This window comes from Berghia stephanieae, chromosome 1, assembly GCF_034508935.2.
Source record: "Berghia stephanieae isolate SIO BIC M18660-M18661 chromosome 1, UCSD_Bste_1.3, whole genome shotgun sequence".
In the NCBI taxonomy this organism is placed as follows: Eukaryota; Metazoa; Mollusca; class Gastropoda; order Nudibranchia; family Aeolidiidae; genus Berghia; species Berghia stephanieae.
In genome coordinates, this window is record NC_088360.1 from 54,426,109 (window position 1) to 54,446,443 (window position 20,335).

Sequence of the window (20,335 nt, forward strand, 5' to 3'; positions counted from 1 at the left end):
GAATTTATGCCAGGGGGAGAATTCTACGTGTTCCTTAGGTAAGTGCGAACAAGTCTCTTAAGCAGAGTTGGGCCTTATTAATTTACTCGAATTGTTTCATTGTTATTAATAATAATTATCATCATCATCATCATCATCATCATCATCATCATCATCATCATCATCATCATCATCATCATCATCATCATTATTATTATTATTATTATTATTATTATTATTATTATTATTATTATTATTATTATTATTATTTTATCATTGATTATTCAGTTAGTTCCAAAAGAAACTATACCTTTTATATTTTTATTTAAAAGCATTTCATCCTTTTTTATGTATTAGTATAATACACTATTCAAATTCAAATAAAAGTGTGCGTATTTTGGTACCAAAATCGATTCTTTACATTGAATAAATTAATCACGAAATCTATTTAAAACTGATCCATGAAAAATCCTCTTTCGCAAAAATTCTGCTTTGATTATAATTTTTTTAAACATTTATTTTTTCATAAAGAAATTACTACTTCGTCAGAACTGCTAATGAGTATGAGTTTACTGCATTATGCACTTCTTGTTAACCAATCGGTTGCTGGTTTAAATCCAGATTTAGGTTCGGTGAATAATAATTCAACACGATACCCATCTTAAGCTTGGAAGAAAGAGGGAGTTGGGTCATTTGGAAGCAGAGTGTTCAATAGTACATATCTGTAGAATAGTCCATGCCACAAAGGCTACAATTTACCAGCTTTGAAATACATATCAGGAAATTGGTAGGTTAAATAATCTCCCAAAAGTCCGATTGCCTTTCTCCGACTTCTTAAAGTGAAAATCTTGAAATCGTTTGGATGCATTAAAGAGATACTTCTAAATACGCATCAGACAGTACGAAGAATGCGTATTGCTTTTACATTATTGATGCATGACAATAAAAAAAAATTCCCTTTATTCATCCCATAGGGGAAATTTGTCTCTAGGGTCTATTCCAAGAGAAGACTGGAACAACCCAGGCGTCAGCCGCAGTGCAGCGCCGCAAAATGAGCTAAGGCGAAGGTGACTTGCTCAAGGCCACACAACGCAGCGGCAGGTGATCGGACCCGGTACCTTTCGTATACGAAGCAAATACCATACCGCTGAGCCTCGATTCCCCCTAATATATCACCACACCAAACCAATGCAACCGCCCCCCCCCCCCCTCCAACACACATACACACACGCACACACGCACGCACACACACACACACACACACACACACACACACACACACTCCCCGGTCAGCCCTGATATGAATCTCAAAGAAAATATGTGGAGCATGATGAAAAGAGAAATCAACATTTTGCGTTCCATTTGGATACTCCATTTGAAACATTTGGACAAAAAAATTACGTTGAAAATTTAACAACTTGCATGTGTCGGAGAGTCCGAGCATTGCAAAATGCAAATGGTGCCTATACAAAGTATTTGTATCAATCAAACACCTGTTAACTCCAATCCTTATGTCATCTTATGTAGGAGTTGCAAGTTAACAGCAATAGTGTTGAGGGAATGTGTCGTTGCGTATGTATATATATATATATATATATATATATATATATATATATATATATATATATATATATATATATAGATAGATAGATAGATAGATAGATAGATAGATAGATAGATAGATAGATAGATAGATAGATAGATAGATAGATAGATAGATAGATAGATAGATAGATAGACAGATAGATAAATAGATTTTCCCTTTCCTTCGGGCAATTAGGCTCATTAGGAGCTGGAGTTTATCCAGGTTCTATAGTGTATAACGGACACTAGCTTAGTTTATAAGATTTACAAACCTGCCAACTATCCTACTATAGCTGAAAAGGACACTAGCAATTGCAAGTTACCCTATTGATAGGATGTTAGTCTAACGGAATTTACTTTCTGCCAAATTTAACATATCCAGCAACCCAATCATTGTTGGGTGGACAGACGGCGGGTCAGAAAAAAATATTGACCTCGCCAGAATCGATTTTGGTTCCTTTGCATGTAAAACGAGAGTTCTACCGATGGAGCTACTGGGACCCCCAAGAAATGTACTTTACTGTGCTGTATTTTATCCTGGTCAGAAATGATGATCAATCAATAATCTGACAAAATTAGATTGTTTTAGTTTGTTATTCGTTTAAATCTTTGCCTGCCATTTTGTTGTTATTGGTGAAAATGTGATATATAAATTTTTTACTACAGGTTTTAGTATTTCATTCACTTTAATTAATCTAGATCTGTTCATCACAGCTCTTTGCCATTGAGATGGTTGATGGGCTACATTTATAGCTTGTTGTCTATTTCCTGATAATGCGGCTATGTGGTCTTGTGATATGGCACTCACTTTCGGATCGGAAGATCCTGGGTTCGAGCCTCGATCGGCGCATAGTTGAGATTTTGGAAAAGGCTCTTTATTTACATTCTCTCACCGTACTCAGGTGTAAAATGAGTACCTGGCGGTAACAGCGTTGTCACTGTCCGAAGAAGATTGTAATATCGCCTAGCAGGCGTCATGTCTCGTTCTACATGTTTAGTGTTGCTGTTGGCTGGGGACCCCTTGTAAAGCGCTTTGAGCACGTTTAGTGGATATTGCGCTATATAAAAGCTCCAAAAAATATGTTTGTGTATCTATATGTATGTTTATGATATTTTTTTACAAAGATATTATTTAGTCATGACCAATAAAGACTTACTTTTAATATCAAATGACTGCTTTCAGGCGAGTAGTGAATAGATTGTTGAACATTTGATAAATACTCAAAAACCAAATACAAATAGGGGATTCGAAATGAAATGATTACTTCACCAACGGCTCGTGAAAATGAAAAATATAGCTAGAAATGGCGATAATGCTGCTGCTGCTGATGATGATGATGATGATGATGATGAGGAGGAGTAGGAGGAGGAGGAGGAGGAGGAGGATGACGACGACGACGACGACGACGATGATGATGATGATGATGATGATGATGATGATGATGATGATGATGATGATGATGATGATGATGATGATGATGAAAAATGATAGTTAGGTGGCTGGTTGTACTTCGAATTTTATGTTGATGTAAAGATCGTGACATCCGTTCCTGATCGTGTCCTTCCAACCAAGTAGCCAATTCCAGTTCTTATTGATGCTACGTGTTTAGATGAAATATTCACAACATCCGCCAGCCAAACTAAACATTTCAACACACAATACTGTGTATATCCTTTAATGTTATATTATGATTTATATTATTTATAATCACTAAAAGGCTATCTGTAAATAATAACAAAGAACTGAGTGATGTCATCTCCGTTCCTTCTACATTAAAAGCTCATGATTCATAAGAGCAGTCCAGTGACATCGTGTATCACGATTTTTTTTTCATTAGACAAAAAGGCCGTTTTCCAGAGCCAATAACACAGTTCTACGCGGCCCAGGTGGTCCTAGCCCTACAGTACATGCATTCAATGCAGTTGGTATATCGAGATCTGAAACCTGAAAATATACTCATCGGAGCTTCGGGGTATATAAAGGTAATGCTTGATATTTAAAAAAATAATTAATTTCAAGGATTTGTTGTGGTTTGTGTTATTTGGTTGTTCTTTTTTTTTTTTTTTTGTCTTTTGTTTGTTTGTTTTGGGGGTTTTTGTTTTTTGTTTGTTTGTTTGTTTTGTTTTTTTATTTGTTTTTTGTTGTTGTTGTTGTTGTTGTTGTTGTTGTTTTGGGATTGTTTTTTTTTTATGGTGGGGGGGGGGGTTGCTTTTTTGTTGTTACCAACCATAGGAAAATCGTCACATTCGTCACGATAAACCCAATAATTTCTCATTCTGATTTCAGTTTTACATCACAAAATTTAAATAATTTTTTTTCTTATCGTTATAAAACCTTGAAACTGTTCGTAAGGCTCAATTTGCTTAATAATATTATGTTTAGAATGTAATTGATTGCTTTCCTATTTGAGTAAGAAAAATCTATTTTTGTGTTGGGTGTGTTGGAGAAAATTCTGAAAATGGCCGGTAAGAAGAGGGTTAATACCCCTAATACGACACATGACCCTAGCAGGTCTGATAGCTGAACGGGCTCGATTTAACATTGTTGAAATGGACAATATTTTGCGTCGGTTTGAGAGTATTTCCATTACAACACTGAGCTCATAATAGTGTAGGCCATAACGGTTTGGGTTATCTGCCCTGGCACATTAACACTTCATAGACGTTTTGTTGTTGTTGGTAGTGATGTTGTCAAGAAATTTCAAGTGGCGTTGTATTCGTAACTATGAAGTGAATATATTATTGGCTTCTTCTTTGTGCTTGGACTGATCATACTTATTTTCTGTTTTCTTTGTCTTTTTTCAATTGATCATTCTTTTAAATAATACTTTCCTTATACATTCTTCGTCGATTATTTCTTTTGACTGTAGTTGGGGGACTTTGGTTTCGCCAAACATGTTCCGGGAAAGACGTGGACCCTTTGTGGCACTCCTCAGTACATGGCACCCGAGTTATTGCTGCACAAGTCCTACGGCAAGTCGGTGGATTGCTGGGGGCTGGGAATTCTTATCTTTGAAATGTGTGCAGGTTGGTATCTGTTTCTTTGTCTTCAGTTGGCTTACAGTTTGACTCATTATTATTGAGGCAAGTTGGCTAATTTTATGATGACTACGAGGACTAAGACAACAATGATGATGATGATGATGATGATGATGATGATGATGATGATGATGATGATGATTTTTTCAGACAGAGACAACGCTGTTAACGGCCAGGTTCTCATATTACACCTGAGTACGGTGAGAGAATGTGAGTAAAGAGCCTTTTCCAAGGACTCAACTCTGGGCCGAGCAAGGCTCGAGCCCAGGACCTTCCGATCCGAAAGCGAGTGTCATACCACAAGACCACCGCACAAATAACAACTGTTCTTTACAAAACACAAAGAACCCTCGGGTAAGAAACTTGAATTTGACTCTTTTCCTTTCGGCGAGGATCCTAAACAAAGAATAAACGCAATGCTATCTGCGCAATAAATAGACGTAAGGAAAGTATACTTTTCTTTTTACTTTGAAAATTATACACATCATCATCATCATCATCATTATTATATTATTATTATTATTATTATATTATTATTATTATTATTATTATTATTATTATTATTATTATTATATTATTATTATTATTATTATTATTATTATTATTATTATTATTATTTTATTATTATTATTATTATTATTATTATTATTATTATTATTACAATTAATATCACTATTATTTTTATTATTATTATTATTATTATTATTATTATTATTATTATTATTATTATTTATTATTATTATTATTATTATTATTATTATATTATAAACCAATGTCCAGATATAACAGGGACTAAATTATAACAAGGATGTATTTTTAATCCCCTTTTTTTATGGTTGTTTTTCTTTCTTTCTTTCTTTTTTTTTTTTTGGACCTCTTTGCCCACAGTAAAATTATTGGCTATATCGCATGGACTTTAAGAGCCTAATCGGTTATAACAAGGGCGCGAAAACGCATTTAATATCTCCAAATACAATGCAAGCACCCACAGCTGCTGACGGCACCGGGAGCTAGGTTAGGCCTATTTCGTGGAGGCTCTCTCTCTCTCTCTCTCTCTCTCTCTCTCTCTCCCCCCCCCCCCACACACATATATATATATAGGGAGAGAGAAAGAAAGAGAGAGAGAGAGAGAGAGAGAGAGAGAGAGAGAGAGAGAGAGAGAGAGAGAGAGAGAGATGGTAATTGTTGGCCATTTGGCCTTGGAATTCGGCTATATCAGTATCAGGGCTCGATTCTAACATGGCTTTTAGGCTAGTCTCATCAATCACTGTTGTACTGATGTTTCACTGTGAGAACCCGCAATATTAAGAACAGGCATTCATCTATTTTAATTATTATACTACTGTACTACTACCATATTGTGAAAATTAACATAGATCGAGACGAATCTGGGTCGAGATTACTTATAAGGTACTTGAGCATTATGGACCATTTTGACCACTAGTTGACTACCATGTATGGTTTTCTGAAGGGCAGATCACGTGAGAACCAACTCATCAATACACTTGAACAAATATCAAAAGCGTTACAGGAAAGGAAACAGCTTTAATAGTACTTGATTTTTCAAAAGCCTTCGATACCGTACCCCACAAACGGCTTATTCAGAAGTTAGAATACAATTGAATACGTATCAGGAAACGTGATTGATCAGTTCCATTAAAAACTCACAGGTCCCAAATAGTATATAATTGGTTCAAAGATTGCTGTATTGTCGGACTCGAGAGGTGGTGCGTGGTGGAAAAACAAGTGAAAAATGCAAAGTGCTATCTGGAGTGCCGCAGGGAATTGTATTAGGGTCACTTTGCTTCCTTGCTTTTATAAATAATTAAGGAAAAAATCTCAATCTAATAAAACAAATCTTAAAATTATTCGCAGACGGTAGTCTCTTATTCATAACGATGCAAAGGTTATGCAGTCAGATTTAGTCTCACTGATACTGATACAGTGGTCAAACACCGTGGCAAATGAATTTCCACCTAAAAAAATGCTCTGTGATGTCAGTCAATCTTCACCAAGAAAAACACAATGAGCTTTGACTACAAAATGTTGGTTATTATTATTATTATTATTATTATTATTATTATTATTATTATCATCATCATCAGCAGCAGCATCGTCGTCGTCATCGTCATCATCATCATCATAAGAATTCTTTCTCCATCGCCCTTCCCCACCCCTCACACACTTCCCCAGGATTTGTTCCATTTGATGACTCTAACCCGATGAAAATCTATGATAAGATCGTTGCTTGTAATGTGAAATATCCCAAATCTTTTTCAAGAGAACTCACAGACTTATTAATGAATATAATACAGGTATGTAAATTTGAATATAAACCCTGATGTTTAACATATATTTTGTTTTGTTTTTAATGATTTTACGGCGGTTGCAGCACATTTATGTCATTTCAGCACCAGTAACAAGGAGGAAAATGGGACGGTAAAAATTCCTAGATTTACAATTGAAAGCACACGAGAAAAAGAAAGACAAAGGAAAATGGTTTAAATTGGGTACAGTGTAGATTCCAAGAGCCATAAATCAGTGTACTTTAAAAAAAAATCAGACCTCATAAACGCCTCCGCAGGATTTTGAAAATCAGATGGCAAGACTACATTTCTACTAAATAACTATGGAGAAAGTCAAACCAAGAAACCATCAGCAATTTCTCCCAATTGGATTCAATAGTCTGATGTCACGTTGCCCAGCAACGGCGGCCATCGTGGTTCTAAACAAAGAAAATCGTACTTTTTATTCTTCATGCTGGCTAGAACTTTTCATGTCTTGTGATCAGAATGTGTAAAAGTCAAAACATGATCAGATTCATAATGTTTTTTTCCCTCTGGATACGCTTTTATCCTCGTCGGAGAAACATTTCATGAGGGCGTCCGCCATTGTTCCGATAGTTTAGAGCCAGTTACTGTTACCATGCGTCACTACGAGGGAAGTGACGTTACGACTGTTGAAGCGTATTAGGAGGAAATGGAGATGGGTCGGTTACACCTTGAGAAGACTAGGGAGCAACATCATCAGTCCCTCCAGTGGAACCCAAAAGACATGGAGGTGCTCACTGTCGGACAAACTGAAGATGACAGGCCTCCCTTGGGACAGAAGCAGATGGAAGACGAGGAGCGAAGAGGGTTATGTCAAGTTTGAGATCACCCAAAGTCTCATTCGGTCAAAAGCACTGAGTCTCACCAAGAGTAAGAGGAATACACTCAGATGCTTACAAAGCATGATATTCAGAACCAAAAAAAATCTACAGTGCATAACAGAGAGATGTTTTACAATGAAAGAAATATCTCCCAAAACTAATACAACACATTTGACAGTTACCCTATCGACCATGGCCAAGGACAGAACAAAATATAGAAATCTCATTCCAAGACAAACACAGAAATCAACCTGGAACAGGAAATATATATTATAAGCGGATAGAAGACAGCAACAGTGAGCTCCCTGCCCATCATGGGAGGTCAATTGTCCCCATCCAGAGAATTTAACATAAGGAAAAGCGTACAACCAAACAAATGTTACAGCATTACACTGTAATAACCATAGACCAAATTTTTTGTTGCATTCCTGATCCTCCTTGCAAAGTCTCTCCAGCCTCCAAAATTGTGTTCGTTTGTTTTTTGTTTTTAAGGGTGTTACGGCGCTTGCAACACATTAAGGTCATATCAGCGCCAGTAAAAAGGAAGAAAATGGGATAGTAAAAAGTTCTAGAATTACAATTAAAACATCCAAGAATAAGGCAGACGAATGGGAATTGGTTCAAATAGGGAACAGATGTAGATTCCAAGAGCACACTAACAGTGTACTTAGTTTGAGATCACCTAAAAGTCTCATCCAGACACAAGCACAGGTCCCTACTAAGCGGAATACACTCAAATGTTTTCAAATCATATTTAATACATAAACAAATCATAATACAGTGCATAAGAGAGAGATGGGGGAGACGCGCCCGGGGGAGACAAAGAAAAACACTCATAGACCAACTGAAGGGCTTCACCAACCTAACAATCCAAGAGCTGTTTGAAAAAGCAAGAGACAGGGAGGAATGGAGAGAGATAATTCATGCAGTATCCGAAGCCTGGACCAGGCATGGAACCTAGAAGAAGAAGAAGAAGAGAGAGATGATGTACAAGGAAAAAAATATCATCCAAAACTAACTATACACTTGACCGTTTCCCTCCCTGCCAGTGCCAGGACAAAACCAAGTAATCTCATTCCAAGACAAAGACAGAAGGCATGTTGGAAAACAGACATAGGGAGATAGAAGACACAGTATGTACCTCCGTGCCCCCTATGGAAGGTCAGGAACCCCACCCAGTCCAAAATTTTGCTTAGATTACATAAGCGTCTAATATCTTTATGTAACATATCACCAAAGTGCTATTGAATGCAGCACTTTGTTTTAGTGAGAAAATGTTTGCAAAATATGGCACTTCACTCAAGTAACTTCTATACAGAGAACATTTTCACATTTTGTACCATGCTCAATCATAATCACAAAAATAAATTTTGGGGATCCCAGCCGGCTGTCATCATAGCTGTTTATTTATCACATTGACACCCAATTTGACACAAGAGAAATGCAAGAGATTTAAATTTGCAGGGGTTCCTTAAGTGCCTGTTAGAGAAAATGCAGTTGCTTCATTTGTAGGTTCCATAGGCCAGGTTCCTATTTTCTTTTCTATTTTTTTTTTCAAGAAGGTGGGTGGTTGGATGTGGGTTAGAAAAAGATCTCATCTGATTGTGATTTGTAGTTGTAGTGATAAAGTGATTATAAATGCGTCACTTGGTAATAAGGAGATTTAAGGACATTTTCCCACTTCCATTCCATTCATCTTTAAATATGCCAAAGTAAGCGTCAAATTCATACAGACCATAATGACTCATTTAACTGTAAGGAATGGTGATACATTGTATTAAGTGTTAAGAAATTATTTTAGTATTTGTACCAGAAATGCTCAAAATAAAGACTTTTCGTTTAATTAAAAGTAAAGTTAATTAAAACCATTGATAAACATCTTAGCTTGTATTTTAGTTTGAGGTGACTATTGAACCTAATCAAAAAAATCGTCAGGACTAGATAAAAGAATAATTACTTGCATGACATACACATCGAATAAAAATAAGAGATATTTCCTTCTTTTTGCTTCTAATTGCAGTAGAAGTGTGTGTGTGTGTGTGTGTGTGTGTATGTAAGGGGGGGGGGGGGGGAGTGATCTACTATAAATTATATATAACATACTTTTGATTACCATTTACAAGTGCATTTTTCAAAATATGAACTGCTTTGTAGTTAGCACCGACAACATCGGGGTAGACTGCTAAGATAAAAAGCATTGCATTTGTATGCATCGCTTGGACATTTTATTCTGTAACACATTTCCAGGTTTCACTGCTCAATGTGTTCCGTGCTGGTATATTTCCTCAATAGATGCAAATTAAATTAAGTCACGAAAAATAGATGTATCCCTTGACATACAGCATCTGCTTTACAAAGCATGCAATTTACTTCACAGCCAGATGTCACTAAGAGATTTGGCAATTTGAAAGACGGTATGTATGATGTCATTCACCACATTTGGTTCAAGAAAGTTGACTTTGTCCGCATTCACCAACAGTTCTACAAGCCACCTTGGAAACCCAACACCCAATCTATAGTGGACAACTTTTCCAAAGCTGTCTCCAATGTTAAGTTGCCAAAGGGAGGCAAAGATTCCTACACAAAGGAATTTGAAGAGTTTTAACATTAAGTGTGTCGGACACTCCATAATCTATCAAATGCATAACCAACCACCCCAATATGCCAAGGTAACCAGATGTTTTTGGAAAAGGGAGTTTCTTTCTTCCTTTATTATTATTCTTCTTCGTTTATTTAGTTTTTAAAGAAACTAAAATATTTACTATGGATAAAATTATACCAAATTTGCGACTAGAATCTATACATTTGGACTTGAAATTTTTAGCGTCTGATTCATATCAGTCAACAATATTTCTTCAAAAAAATGTGTCAGATCTTATTTGATTCTTTACTATTAAAACCATAAAATAATGGTTGCTTGGCCTGTCACATTAAAAGCAAAAGATATTTTTTAAATAGTAAAAAAATGAAAGCATCATCAGGCTTACATTTTGACAAAGAACTCATCAAAATCATGGTAGTCTTTATAATCAAAATTACAAAGACATAAGTCACAAACAAAAATGAATATAATAGCTTTAAAAAAAAATACCAAACACATAACTTTTGCACTCAAAATCCTTCAGTCAACAACAAAAATAAAAAGTAGGGTTCTGAGCGTTCTTTTTGAAGCTGTTATATTCATTTTAATTTATTACTTTTTACAGTCCACAACTTCTAGCAGCTTAAGTCAGTTGATCACAAATTTATAGGATGCGAGAAAAAAATAACGAAAAAATTGTGACGCTGTTTCAATACAAAGAAGAAATCAGAAACCATCAAAAATTTGCAAGCAGCAAGAACAATACCTACCTTAAGTTAATGCTTGCTAAGTTTTATTAAAATCTATGATTGAATAAGAAACTATGCCGGTGATACCAAAGTTGTATCAAAATTATGGTACTGAAAGTTTCCAAAGTTGCGTCTTGTTTTTAACAGTGTTGTGTGAATAATGGTGAAATTTACTCTTTCTCGTTGAAAACCAAATGGCTTTTATTGTGATTGATTCTGGAATAAATTTTCCTTTTAACAATAATACATAATTTTCAATACCATGTAGAAATCATATTTGATTTATTTCTAAATATTAAATGGTTTCCAATGAGTCCTGACATGAATGAAATGACCACAGCATAATATGGCCAATGATGTCAATCAGTGTATAAGAATCATACGTTTACACAAAAACAAATCTAAGAGTCAATTCAAATTTCATGAAATCGAACCATTATCTAAGACGTAAGAAAATCAATTGGATCTTGGAAAATAAAGGCTTTGCACAGTCATAAAGCAAAATGGGGGATTGACAGATCACATTGAAAATTGAGAAATATGTCAAAATCTTTTATATGGAAAACTTGAGGTGTGTACTAAAACAAGCGTGGAATAAATATTTCTCAATAAAATAAACTTCTCTGAAGTTTTGTGTACATACAATTCAATAAATTGATTTGATTATGGTGAAATTTCAGACTTGCATCAGTTATGGTCCAGTGGTTACAGGATTCTAAACTTTTCCAGATTTTCTTCTCGCACCCAATATATGTGTAAAAAGATTCACCAATTTAGTAAATACCTCTTCCCAGCGTCTTGTTTTTTCATCTCTTTATAAAGTGTGTTTCTTTATTTGGCTTACAGTTACAGATGAAGTTTTAATTTTTCAAATCAAAACATATGAGTCTTACACTGATTGTATTTAAACATTTGTTCATATCCTTTAAAAAACGAATTATATTCATGTAGTCAACAAACCTGTTGAAACAAAATAGTTTGCAGGTCGTTGAATATAATCTCTTTACTATTTTCACAGGATATTGAAGGGAAGTAATCAAAATATTAAAATTATTTTATATACAGGATGCACATCCTTGACCTTTGTGAGTATATGTAGATTAATGCTGGATGTTGGATGGATGTGTATTTCATATTTCATTTTTGTGAGGAGCACGGAGTGTAACATTTTTTGTTACTCTCGTCCGGTTGGAAAGGAATGATTTAAAGCGTGTTCACTCATCTTGTAATTTAGAAAAAATAGTTCATATACCAAGCGGTACAAAAAATCAAGAGGACAATTTTGTGAACTGCGCACTGGACTGTTAGTCTATGCATGAAGATGGCTAATAATTAAGCACTTGCTTTGAAAAATAGACCTAAAAATTTTGCTGATGCCTTGTCATCTATAAAAGGTCGTTACTTGTTGCAATTTTGGAAATATTGATAACAATGGAACCTCAGTATAACAGGTATATACCAGGTGTCTTTAAAATCCCTGGGGTTTTTTTACTCCCTCTTTGCCTTAAGTAAAGTTTACTGACCAAAGAAGGATTTTAAGAGCCTAATCAGTTATAATCAGGGGGGGAACGAAACCAACTCAATATCTCCAAATACAATGTATTTGCCTACATTACACTCCGCTAAGCCTACAGCGAGGTGCAACAGAGAGCTTTGTAAGGCCTAGTTCATGACTGCTGTGTGTGCGTGTTTATGTGAGTTAGTGTATGCATGTTTAGACTACTGACTACCCAATGCTACATCATTTTGAATGGTGATTTACGCCATTTGGGTTATTTCCCTTGAAATTTTGCTAGCAAGACTCTGTTATAACAGGGATTTTTTGGCTGGTCCCACCATCACTGTTATACCGAGTTTCCACTGTACATAAGTTAACATGACAACATTTTAAAAAAATTAATCATGTATCCTTATTGAAGACAATATTTTTTTTTTCAAAGCAGTTTGTGTACTCATATAATTTTGTGAGTATATCCAAAAACCTGGCAATAATAATATTGAAGGCTGGCATCGTACTATCAGCACATCAATATTGAATTACATGGACAAAACAGAAGTCTAAGACTTTTGACTTTGACGAATTGGGTATCATCTTACTAAATTTATATATGAAGTATAAGGTTTTTTTGGCAGCATGATAACATTGTCTTGAATCGTTTGGAGAAAGATGTATTATGTCAAAAACAATATGATGTAATTTTGCCTTTAAAGGAAGACAATGGAACAGAGAGCAAAATCAGCTTCCCATTTGCAAAATTAGTTCAAATTGGAAACATTCCCTTGTCTCAATTTAATAAAAAATATAATTATGAAGAAGAGAAGAACGAGAATGTTTTGGGCAGGGATCAAATCGCTGCAATACAAACTGCTAATCCCATATGCCTGTATAATTATTCAACTGTGATTAATCAAAATAAGTTTGTAGCAACACTACCCAAGTGTCTCCAGTGGGATTTGAATTCAGACCTCCCATTCCAAATGCTACAGACTTATTCCTTTGTTTATTCATCAGCTCTTCTATTAATTACACGCAAAATAATGTAAAAATTCAGATGTGAGTGAAAAAATCAAATCCATCAATTGTCTTTCTAAAAAACCATATCTTTTTTTATTCATGAAAGATCTTGTTCATTTTTGTAACTAGCAGCGATTCCAACTTGTCCTTCAACTGCTTTCACCACCGGTGTTTTACCCAAGTTTTGCTCTAGACCTTTCCAACTCCTCGTGGACAGAAATTCACCTGTAAATGGGAAGTTTGAGATAAATGAGAATTTAAGTCTACAGGGGAAATATTAAAAGTAATAGCTTTAATAAGAACCATATTCCGATTAAAAGCCATTACTTTTTCAACTCGAGTAAACCAGGTGATCCAGTTTTGATCACGAAGCAAAAGTAACAATGTGTGCTGAGTTGGCAAAACCCATCTGATGTCCCAAAATCTAGCTTGGCGATACGAGCGAATAAAGGTGAAAAATCGTTATCTGCATGATTTTCGTTTTTTTTCACTTCATCATTCTTATTATCCATCCAACAACATTTTCACAAAAGAATTTTATAATTTGAAGCTTATAGATAATTTTTTTAGATTTGATTTTTTTTTCTGAGCTCTATCAATGCTTAAATACCTTCAAAATTGACCTAAAATTTGCCTCTGAGGTAAAGGATTTAAAATCAACGCTGAGAACTGAAATTTTTGCTAAACCCCAACATATCACATCATTCTTTTTGTCATTGTTCGCTCTGTGGAATGGAAGTCAGTGCACAAGAATACCAGCTCCCATTGAGTCAGGAAAAGGACTGCGCATGTGTATAAAAATGAGAAACATGATAAGCAATAGTCCAATATTTGATTTACTTTCCTGTGTGAAATATTGTGTCATCAATAAGATGATGAGACTATCCCATTTTTCTTTTAATTATATATCATAATTTACAATATTAGATATCTAAAAGCCAATATCAATAAATGTAAGAGGAAAAAAAAAATAACAAACGACATCGTAACTAAGAGTAATGAGAGAGTAATTGGACAGCAAGGATGTTGCTCATAAACCTCCTCCCAAAAGTATCACATCACAAAGTCAAGAAGAGCAAAGAAGGGAGAAAAAAGTCAAAATCATTTTAAAAATATATTTTGAATATTTTTCAGTATGAATGAGGTGTGCAAGTACTGTGATGATAATGCAACTGTATTTTAAACAATTTGTAATATGTACCGTATATCTTGTCTTTAAAAGCGATTTTCTCTGTTTAAAATTTGTTTCACTTCCCCTACCTTCAAATATGAATAATTTCGGCCCTAATTAAGATAATTATGAACTTCAAACGTGCATTTTGTCCAGAAATGGTGACTCTAATGAAAAATGAAATAATATGAGATTCAAATCTTTCTGACATCTAATGGGTTTTGCCAACTGACCACGAATGAATCCTGATCCAAACTGGGACACAAATATCAATGTAAACTCAAAATAAAATATTCAGATACACAACTGTAATCGAGACATTGTGTGAAAATATAATAGAGATTGACAAAATTGATCTTGTATATCGCTACTGTGAAGTGAAAAGTGGAGCATAAACATGCTTGATTTGGACTTAAGGGCTGGAAACCAACAGATAATACTGGCAACAGTGTTAAAACAAATGTCCCCATGTCTTAATGCTTTTATATAATTAAAAAATGAATCACCATGACATGAAGTTTTATAAAATATTTTCTCCTTTATATTAATTAAAATTCAGTCTGCAATGATGATAAAGTTTGGAACAACACATTTCTGGTTGTGCCATGTGCCATTTTTTAAAAAGGATTTGCCAAACATTTTCCCTAAAACTAATAAAACATTTAACTTTTTAAAAATTATTCAATAAAACCATGTACTGAATTTTTCACTATAAAAATCTTTAATTATGGAAATAACAAATGTGATAATTTTCATTGTGTATATGCAAATTTAAAATTGGTGATATACCTTTGGGCTAAAATCATAATAATCTTTCTATCCTTTTTCAATATTATACACCTTTGTCATAATCCATACATGAATAAAATGTTGACCCCTTTTAATAAGCTTTTATTTGATTTGAATAGATGTGACTGATCATGTGTATTTATTATCAAAACAAAGCAAAGAAATAGATAGAAGAATTCTAAGTTTCATGTCAATGAAAAGTATACAGGTTGTGATTAAGAAAGGTCTACTACTTACATTTTTTTCCTACTCACTACCTGTATAACTCTTCTTTTCAAGAAATAAAAATTCTTCCATCCTATTCCTCTGTTCACTGTAATTTGAGCGAGATGGATGAGAATGAGTAGATAACTAAATGTTTAAAGACTATATTTAGGCTGGACATTATGTTTGTAATAAAGACAGTGACAATTAGTGTCTTGATGCCAGTACAAAATAGGCATCTTTCGACTTGCACTGCATGAAACAGAAATTTATTTCTATTCAACTTAGTGTTGAACTACATGGAGACATAATTATAAATCAACTCAGCGTATCTAATCCATATACCTGTATTTTATCACTTTCATTATTCATTAAAGTTTCCTTTTAACAATGAGTGCCGATATCTTGTATTCCTTGTTTAAAAACTCTCAAATTTAATGCAAACCATACCAATCTTGACTTACTTGCATTCTGAGCACTACCAACAGCTATTATTTCACCCTCTGTGCGAATGGCAACATCTTTTGAAGATGCAACTTCCAATGCATTTCTTTCTCCAATCACTCGAAGACGATTAGATATTAAAGATACATCCCCTTCTTCTTCATAAGAGTCAGGTTGTGGAGCCTCAACATACATTGGTGACCCTGAAAAAAAGGTAAAAAATTAAAATTTCCTCTGAATGATTCTCAACTGCTTCAATGGTAATGGTTCAAAGCAGCAAACTCACAGTCTGGAGTAACGTTTTGATTTTAGTCACGCATCCGGATTTTAAATGAAAGCTATAGTCAGAGTATATCTTGTAACAAAGTGTATGTAGACTATGCTGTCATGAAGTCAAACTGTATCTGTATATCTTCATGCAGTGCTGCCAACCCTCGCACATGAAAATGTGTACAATGGAGATCCAAAGACGATAATTAGTACTAAATTTGATGATGGCCAATTAGACCATACTAGCAATAATATAATTGATAATTCAAATTAATGAATAAACTTACTCTTTATAGACGATATAAATAGCAACTACTTCCAGGATTCACTTATAAATCTGATAAGACACATCGAGATAATACTCCATATATGAATGTCAGAGTCAACAAACAGATTAAAGGGTTTAAGTAGACCAAACGAGTGTATGATTGTTAAACATGCTTTTAAAAAAATAAATATTTAATGATATGTACACTCCTGAGCAAAAATAGGAATAATGAGCGAAAATGTGTGGTGAGGGCAAATTATAAAATTCAACCAGACAATAATGAAGAGCTTTGACTCTCTTCATTCGAGGATGTCTAAATATGATGTATTCACACGAGCATTCTTATCGTTAATGGTGCAAGGTGTGTTTGAATTTTTGAAAATATTTGAGCTAGGTGACTATTGTGTCACTGTTTTTGAGAGTGTTTTTCTTTGAGTGTTGGGTTAAAACATGAAGAATGTCTATTTGTTCTGATGAAACGGCAGTAATTACCAATGGGGGCAACATGGCACTATGGGATGGTCCTAATTTCATACCCTGGAGGTGCCAGGCTTGATACCCAACTGCCGTGTTATGTGGCATTGCACACTTTGTGGTGCTGCACTGTGGTTCATGCCAGGGATATTTCAGTCTACCCTTGAAAGAGGCCCTAAAAACGTATAATCTTTTTATTCAATATTTTGAAAATCATGAGTCTTAGGTTGTTTGACTAACTTGTATAATGTTTACCTGACAAAGCTGGGATGTCATGTCAGTTATTCTGACTTGGGAGAAGCAATCACTGCAGACAGAAATCTCGTGTCTAAAAGAGTTAATTGCTTTTATGTTGTATGTTGAGACCTGATAGTTCAGTTGGTAAAGCACTCACTTCATATGCAAAGGGGCCAAGATTAATCCCAGATGAAGTTGAGATTTCTTTTTTTCTAACCCCCCTTGTCCACCCAGCTGTGATTGGGTAGTTGGGTCAATTAAATCTGGTGGAAAGTACTTTGCAATAGATGAGCATCCAATCCAAAGGGTAGCGAATAGCTATTGTTCATCTCACACCATAGAAGCCGGGATAAACTCCGGCTCCGTGGGCCTAATGGCTCTAAGGACTACTTATGTTTTATGTCAGATGATCCCTAAACTGTGCTGTAACGTTTAAGTGGTAATCAGACAAATGTTTACTTTCTAACCTAACCTAAGTTGTATGTGTGAGAGCTTGATCAAATTAAGGAAGTTTATCTGAGATTAAATATCCAGTCTGATACATACATAACAGCATACAACATTTGTGTACACCTGAATAGACAATCATAAAAATACAATTATTTGCAACAGTATTAAACTGAAGGCATGAATAGTTATGCAGCACTGGTAAACTTCAACAAAACACACCATTTCATTCTGTGTCTAAAACCACATCATGAAGGAAACTTATGTATATAATATGTTTTTACATTCTGTCACTTACTAGTTGAAACTTATCCCTTGATTGAAACAGATTATGAACAGCATGTTAAGGTCTTCAAAAGAATACCAATCTTTCAACATATTAAAACAGTCATTTGTCAGGGTTTTCCTGGACAGTATAAAAATCTGCATAACTTTTATTCCAATAGCATTGTATCAGTACCTGGAAGTAAAGTTGAGAAATCTGTGGTGTAGTCCCCTGTCCATTCTCTGGCTTTGTTGCAGGCAATTTCCATTTCAAATGGCGTCACAATGGGACAGTGGAAATCTCCTTGATTAAACAGGCAACTCTCTGGACATGACACTAAGACGTAAACTTCCACTTCTGCAAAGTTGGCCAGTTTTTGCGGATTCAGTTTGCCCACTACAAAAGTATAACTTTTCTTTCCAGCCTTCTTCAGCAATATCTTTAAATGGTCGATGATATCTTTATATTTTGCCACACCTAAAGTACCTGCCAAAATCCCAATAATACTTGCATCTTTGGCTCGCTCTATTAGATAGTACCTTTTCATAAGTGCTTTGTTTACATTCAAAGACATTCGCTGACATATACTATCATCAGGATTATATGTGAAAAATGGAGACTTGTTGAAATTCATCATCAAGTTTATGATTGTAGCACCATCTGGCTTTCCTAAAAAGATTACACTGTAATCATCAATATTAGTCCCTTCAGGTAGCAAGACAACTCTTCCACATCTCACAACAGCTGAACCTGTTTCGCCATCATTGTTGATGTAAACGCTTTCAGGATAAAGGGTCTTATAAAATGAATCCTGACCATGAGAACTTCCAGATGGAAGTGACATTTTAGAGAGGATGAGATGAGGAAGACAGCTTTGCAGTTGATGGAAAACTTGACCTGAGGAAATAGCATAAGGCGAAAAAAAGCTTGAAAAATTAAAGCATTGCAATATCAAATCAGAATTGTTCAATCACTATTTTAAAACACACTGAAAGACTCAGTCGAACTAAGGACTGTTGATATCAGATAAAAATCTAACAAGTGTATTTGAAACAGTGCCAGACAAAACAGAGAGAAAAATAAAATTTTAAAAAAAACATTCCTCGAGGCAGGCCAATTTGTGGGATGTTTTTCTCTTGTATTTATCTCTCTGCTTTTTCTGGCACTGTTTCATACACATTTTTTATATCTTTATCATTACAGCAATGCCTGCTCCATTAATAGACATGTCCAAAAGCTAAAGAAAAAATTATGGCACTTTCCTGACAGTCTGAAGTGCATCTTTCAAGGTCTCATTGTTGCTCAGAAGATCAATACCAGCAAGTAGGTTGTTCAATAAACAGAACGCATTTGAAAAACAATAAGTAAAGACGACAGTCAACGATAGGAGGAGGAATATTAAAGATTATTAACCCCAACTGCCGAGTTTGAATTTTACTTGACTTCAATTGGTATTGATCTAATGGTATCTCTTTAATTCTTTAGTTGCTACGGCTGCCCCAGGACATCCAAAAAACATGGCTGCCATGTTCCCACGGTCGCCGATGTCAGGCCGAAAATTCAGTAATACGAGTGTGTGACAAACAGTGTCGCACTAATGGCTACCAAGCCTTCTTATCGTGTACTGTGGCTTGAAAACACATTTTTCAAAAGAATTTTTTTTTTTTTTCTCCTCTATGCAAATGCTTTGTTTACAATTTTACAATGGATTCAGACAGTGATGAAAATGTTTACAGACAGGATTCAAACACGAGGGATGACTTTATTTTTACTGAATGGGGGAATGGAGACAAGAACTGAGATCGATGAATGCAGATGTTCAATCAGAAAGTGGTTTCAGTGATGATGAGGGGGCTCAGAGGTGAAGATTTGGGTAATCAAAAGAGAACGGGCATGGCATAAACGAAACAAGTGATAGCAATCAGTGGCTTTGGAATGTTTTAATACAAGGGAGATATCATGACATGCAGATTTTTTTTTTTAAATAAAAATCAAATTGAAACAAATACTCATTGAGCCCTTCCTCGTCAAGGGGTTCAATGGTATAATGTAACCTGCTGAAGCAATCTGATGAACATGACGATTCATCGTCCACAATATCCTCTGTATGAGTTTTTGACTAGTTTCACTGAGGGTGATTTCTGTCTTTCTCTTTTTGCCCTTCCCTC

The 20,335-nt window shown here is 34.9% G+C and overlaps 2 protein-coding genes and 1 long non-coding RNA gene across 6 annotated transcripts in view; 1 reads left to right on the plus strand and 2 right to left on the minus strand.

Moving 5' to 3' along the window:
* LOC144977779 (uncharacterized) overlaps nucleotides 1–8,469 on the minus strand; it is a 130,313-nt gene extending 121,844 nt beyond the window's left edge. The window contains exon 1 of the long non-coding RNA XR_013646402.1: nucleotides 8,436–8,469. This is a non-coding gene — a long non-coding RNA (uncharacterized LOC144977779). The remainder of the gene's footprint in view (nucleotides 1–8,435) is intronic.
* The window catches only part of LOC144977765 (cAMP-dependent protein kinase catalytic subunit beta-like), a 26,403-nt gene extending 6,887 nt beyond the window's left edge, over nucleotides 1–19,516 (plus strand). The window contains exons 3-7 of one of the 2 annotated variants that reach the window (XM_078923157.1): nucleotides 1–38; nucleotides 3,402–3,546; nucleotides 4,434–4,590; nucleotides 6,796–6,917; nucleotides 10,131–13,596. The exon at nucleotides 1–38 is cut by the window's left edge and continues 108 nt beyond it. In XM_078923157.1, the coding sequence (XP_078779283.1) occupies nucleotides 1–38; nucleotides 3,402–3,546; nucleotides 4,434–4,590; nucleotides 6,796–6,917; nucleotides 10,131–10,358 (690 nt within the window). In that variant the 3' untranslated portion in view covers nucleotides 10,359–13,596. Of the gene's footprint in view, nucleotides 39–3,401; nucleotides 3,547–4,433; nucleotides 4,591–6,795; nucleotides 6,918–10,130; nucleotides 13,597–19,370 lie in introns of those variants that run through there. The other variant, XM_078923164.1, reaches the window with a different exon arrangement.
* The window catches only part of LOC144977736 (2-(3-amino-3-carboxypropyl)histidine synthase subunit 2-like), a 38,496-nt gene continuing 31,824 nt past the window's right edge, over nucleotides 13,664–20,335 (minus strand). For all 3 annotated transcript variants that reach the window (XM_078923149.1, XM_078923143.1, XM_078923144.1), the window contains 3 exons: nucleotides 18,363–19,064; nucleotides 16,227–16,409; nucleotides 13,664–13,823 (listed from right to left, as the gene is read on the minus strand). In XM_078923149.1, the coding sequence (XP_078779275.1) occupies nucleotides 13,696–13,823; nucleotides 16,227–16,409; nucleotides 18,363–19,064 (1,013 nt within the window). In that variant the 3' untranslated portion in view covers nucleotides 13,664–13,695. The remainder of the gene's footprint in view (nucleotides 13,824–16,226; nucleotides 16,410–18,362; nucleotides 19,065–20,335) is intronic.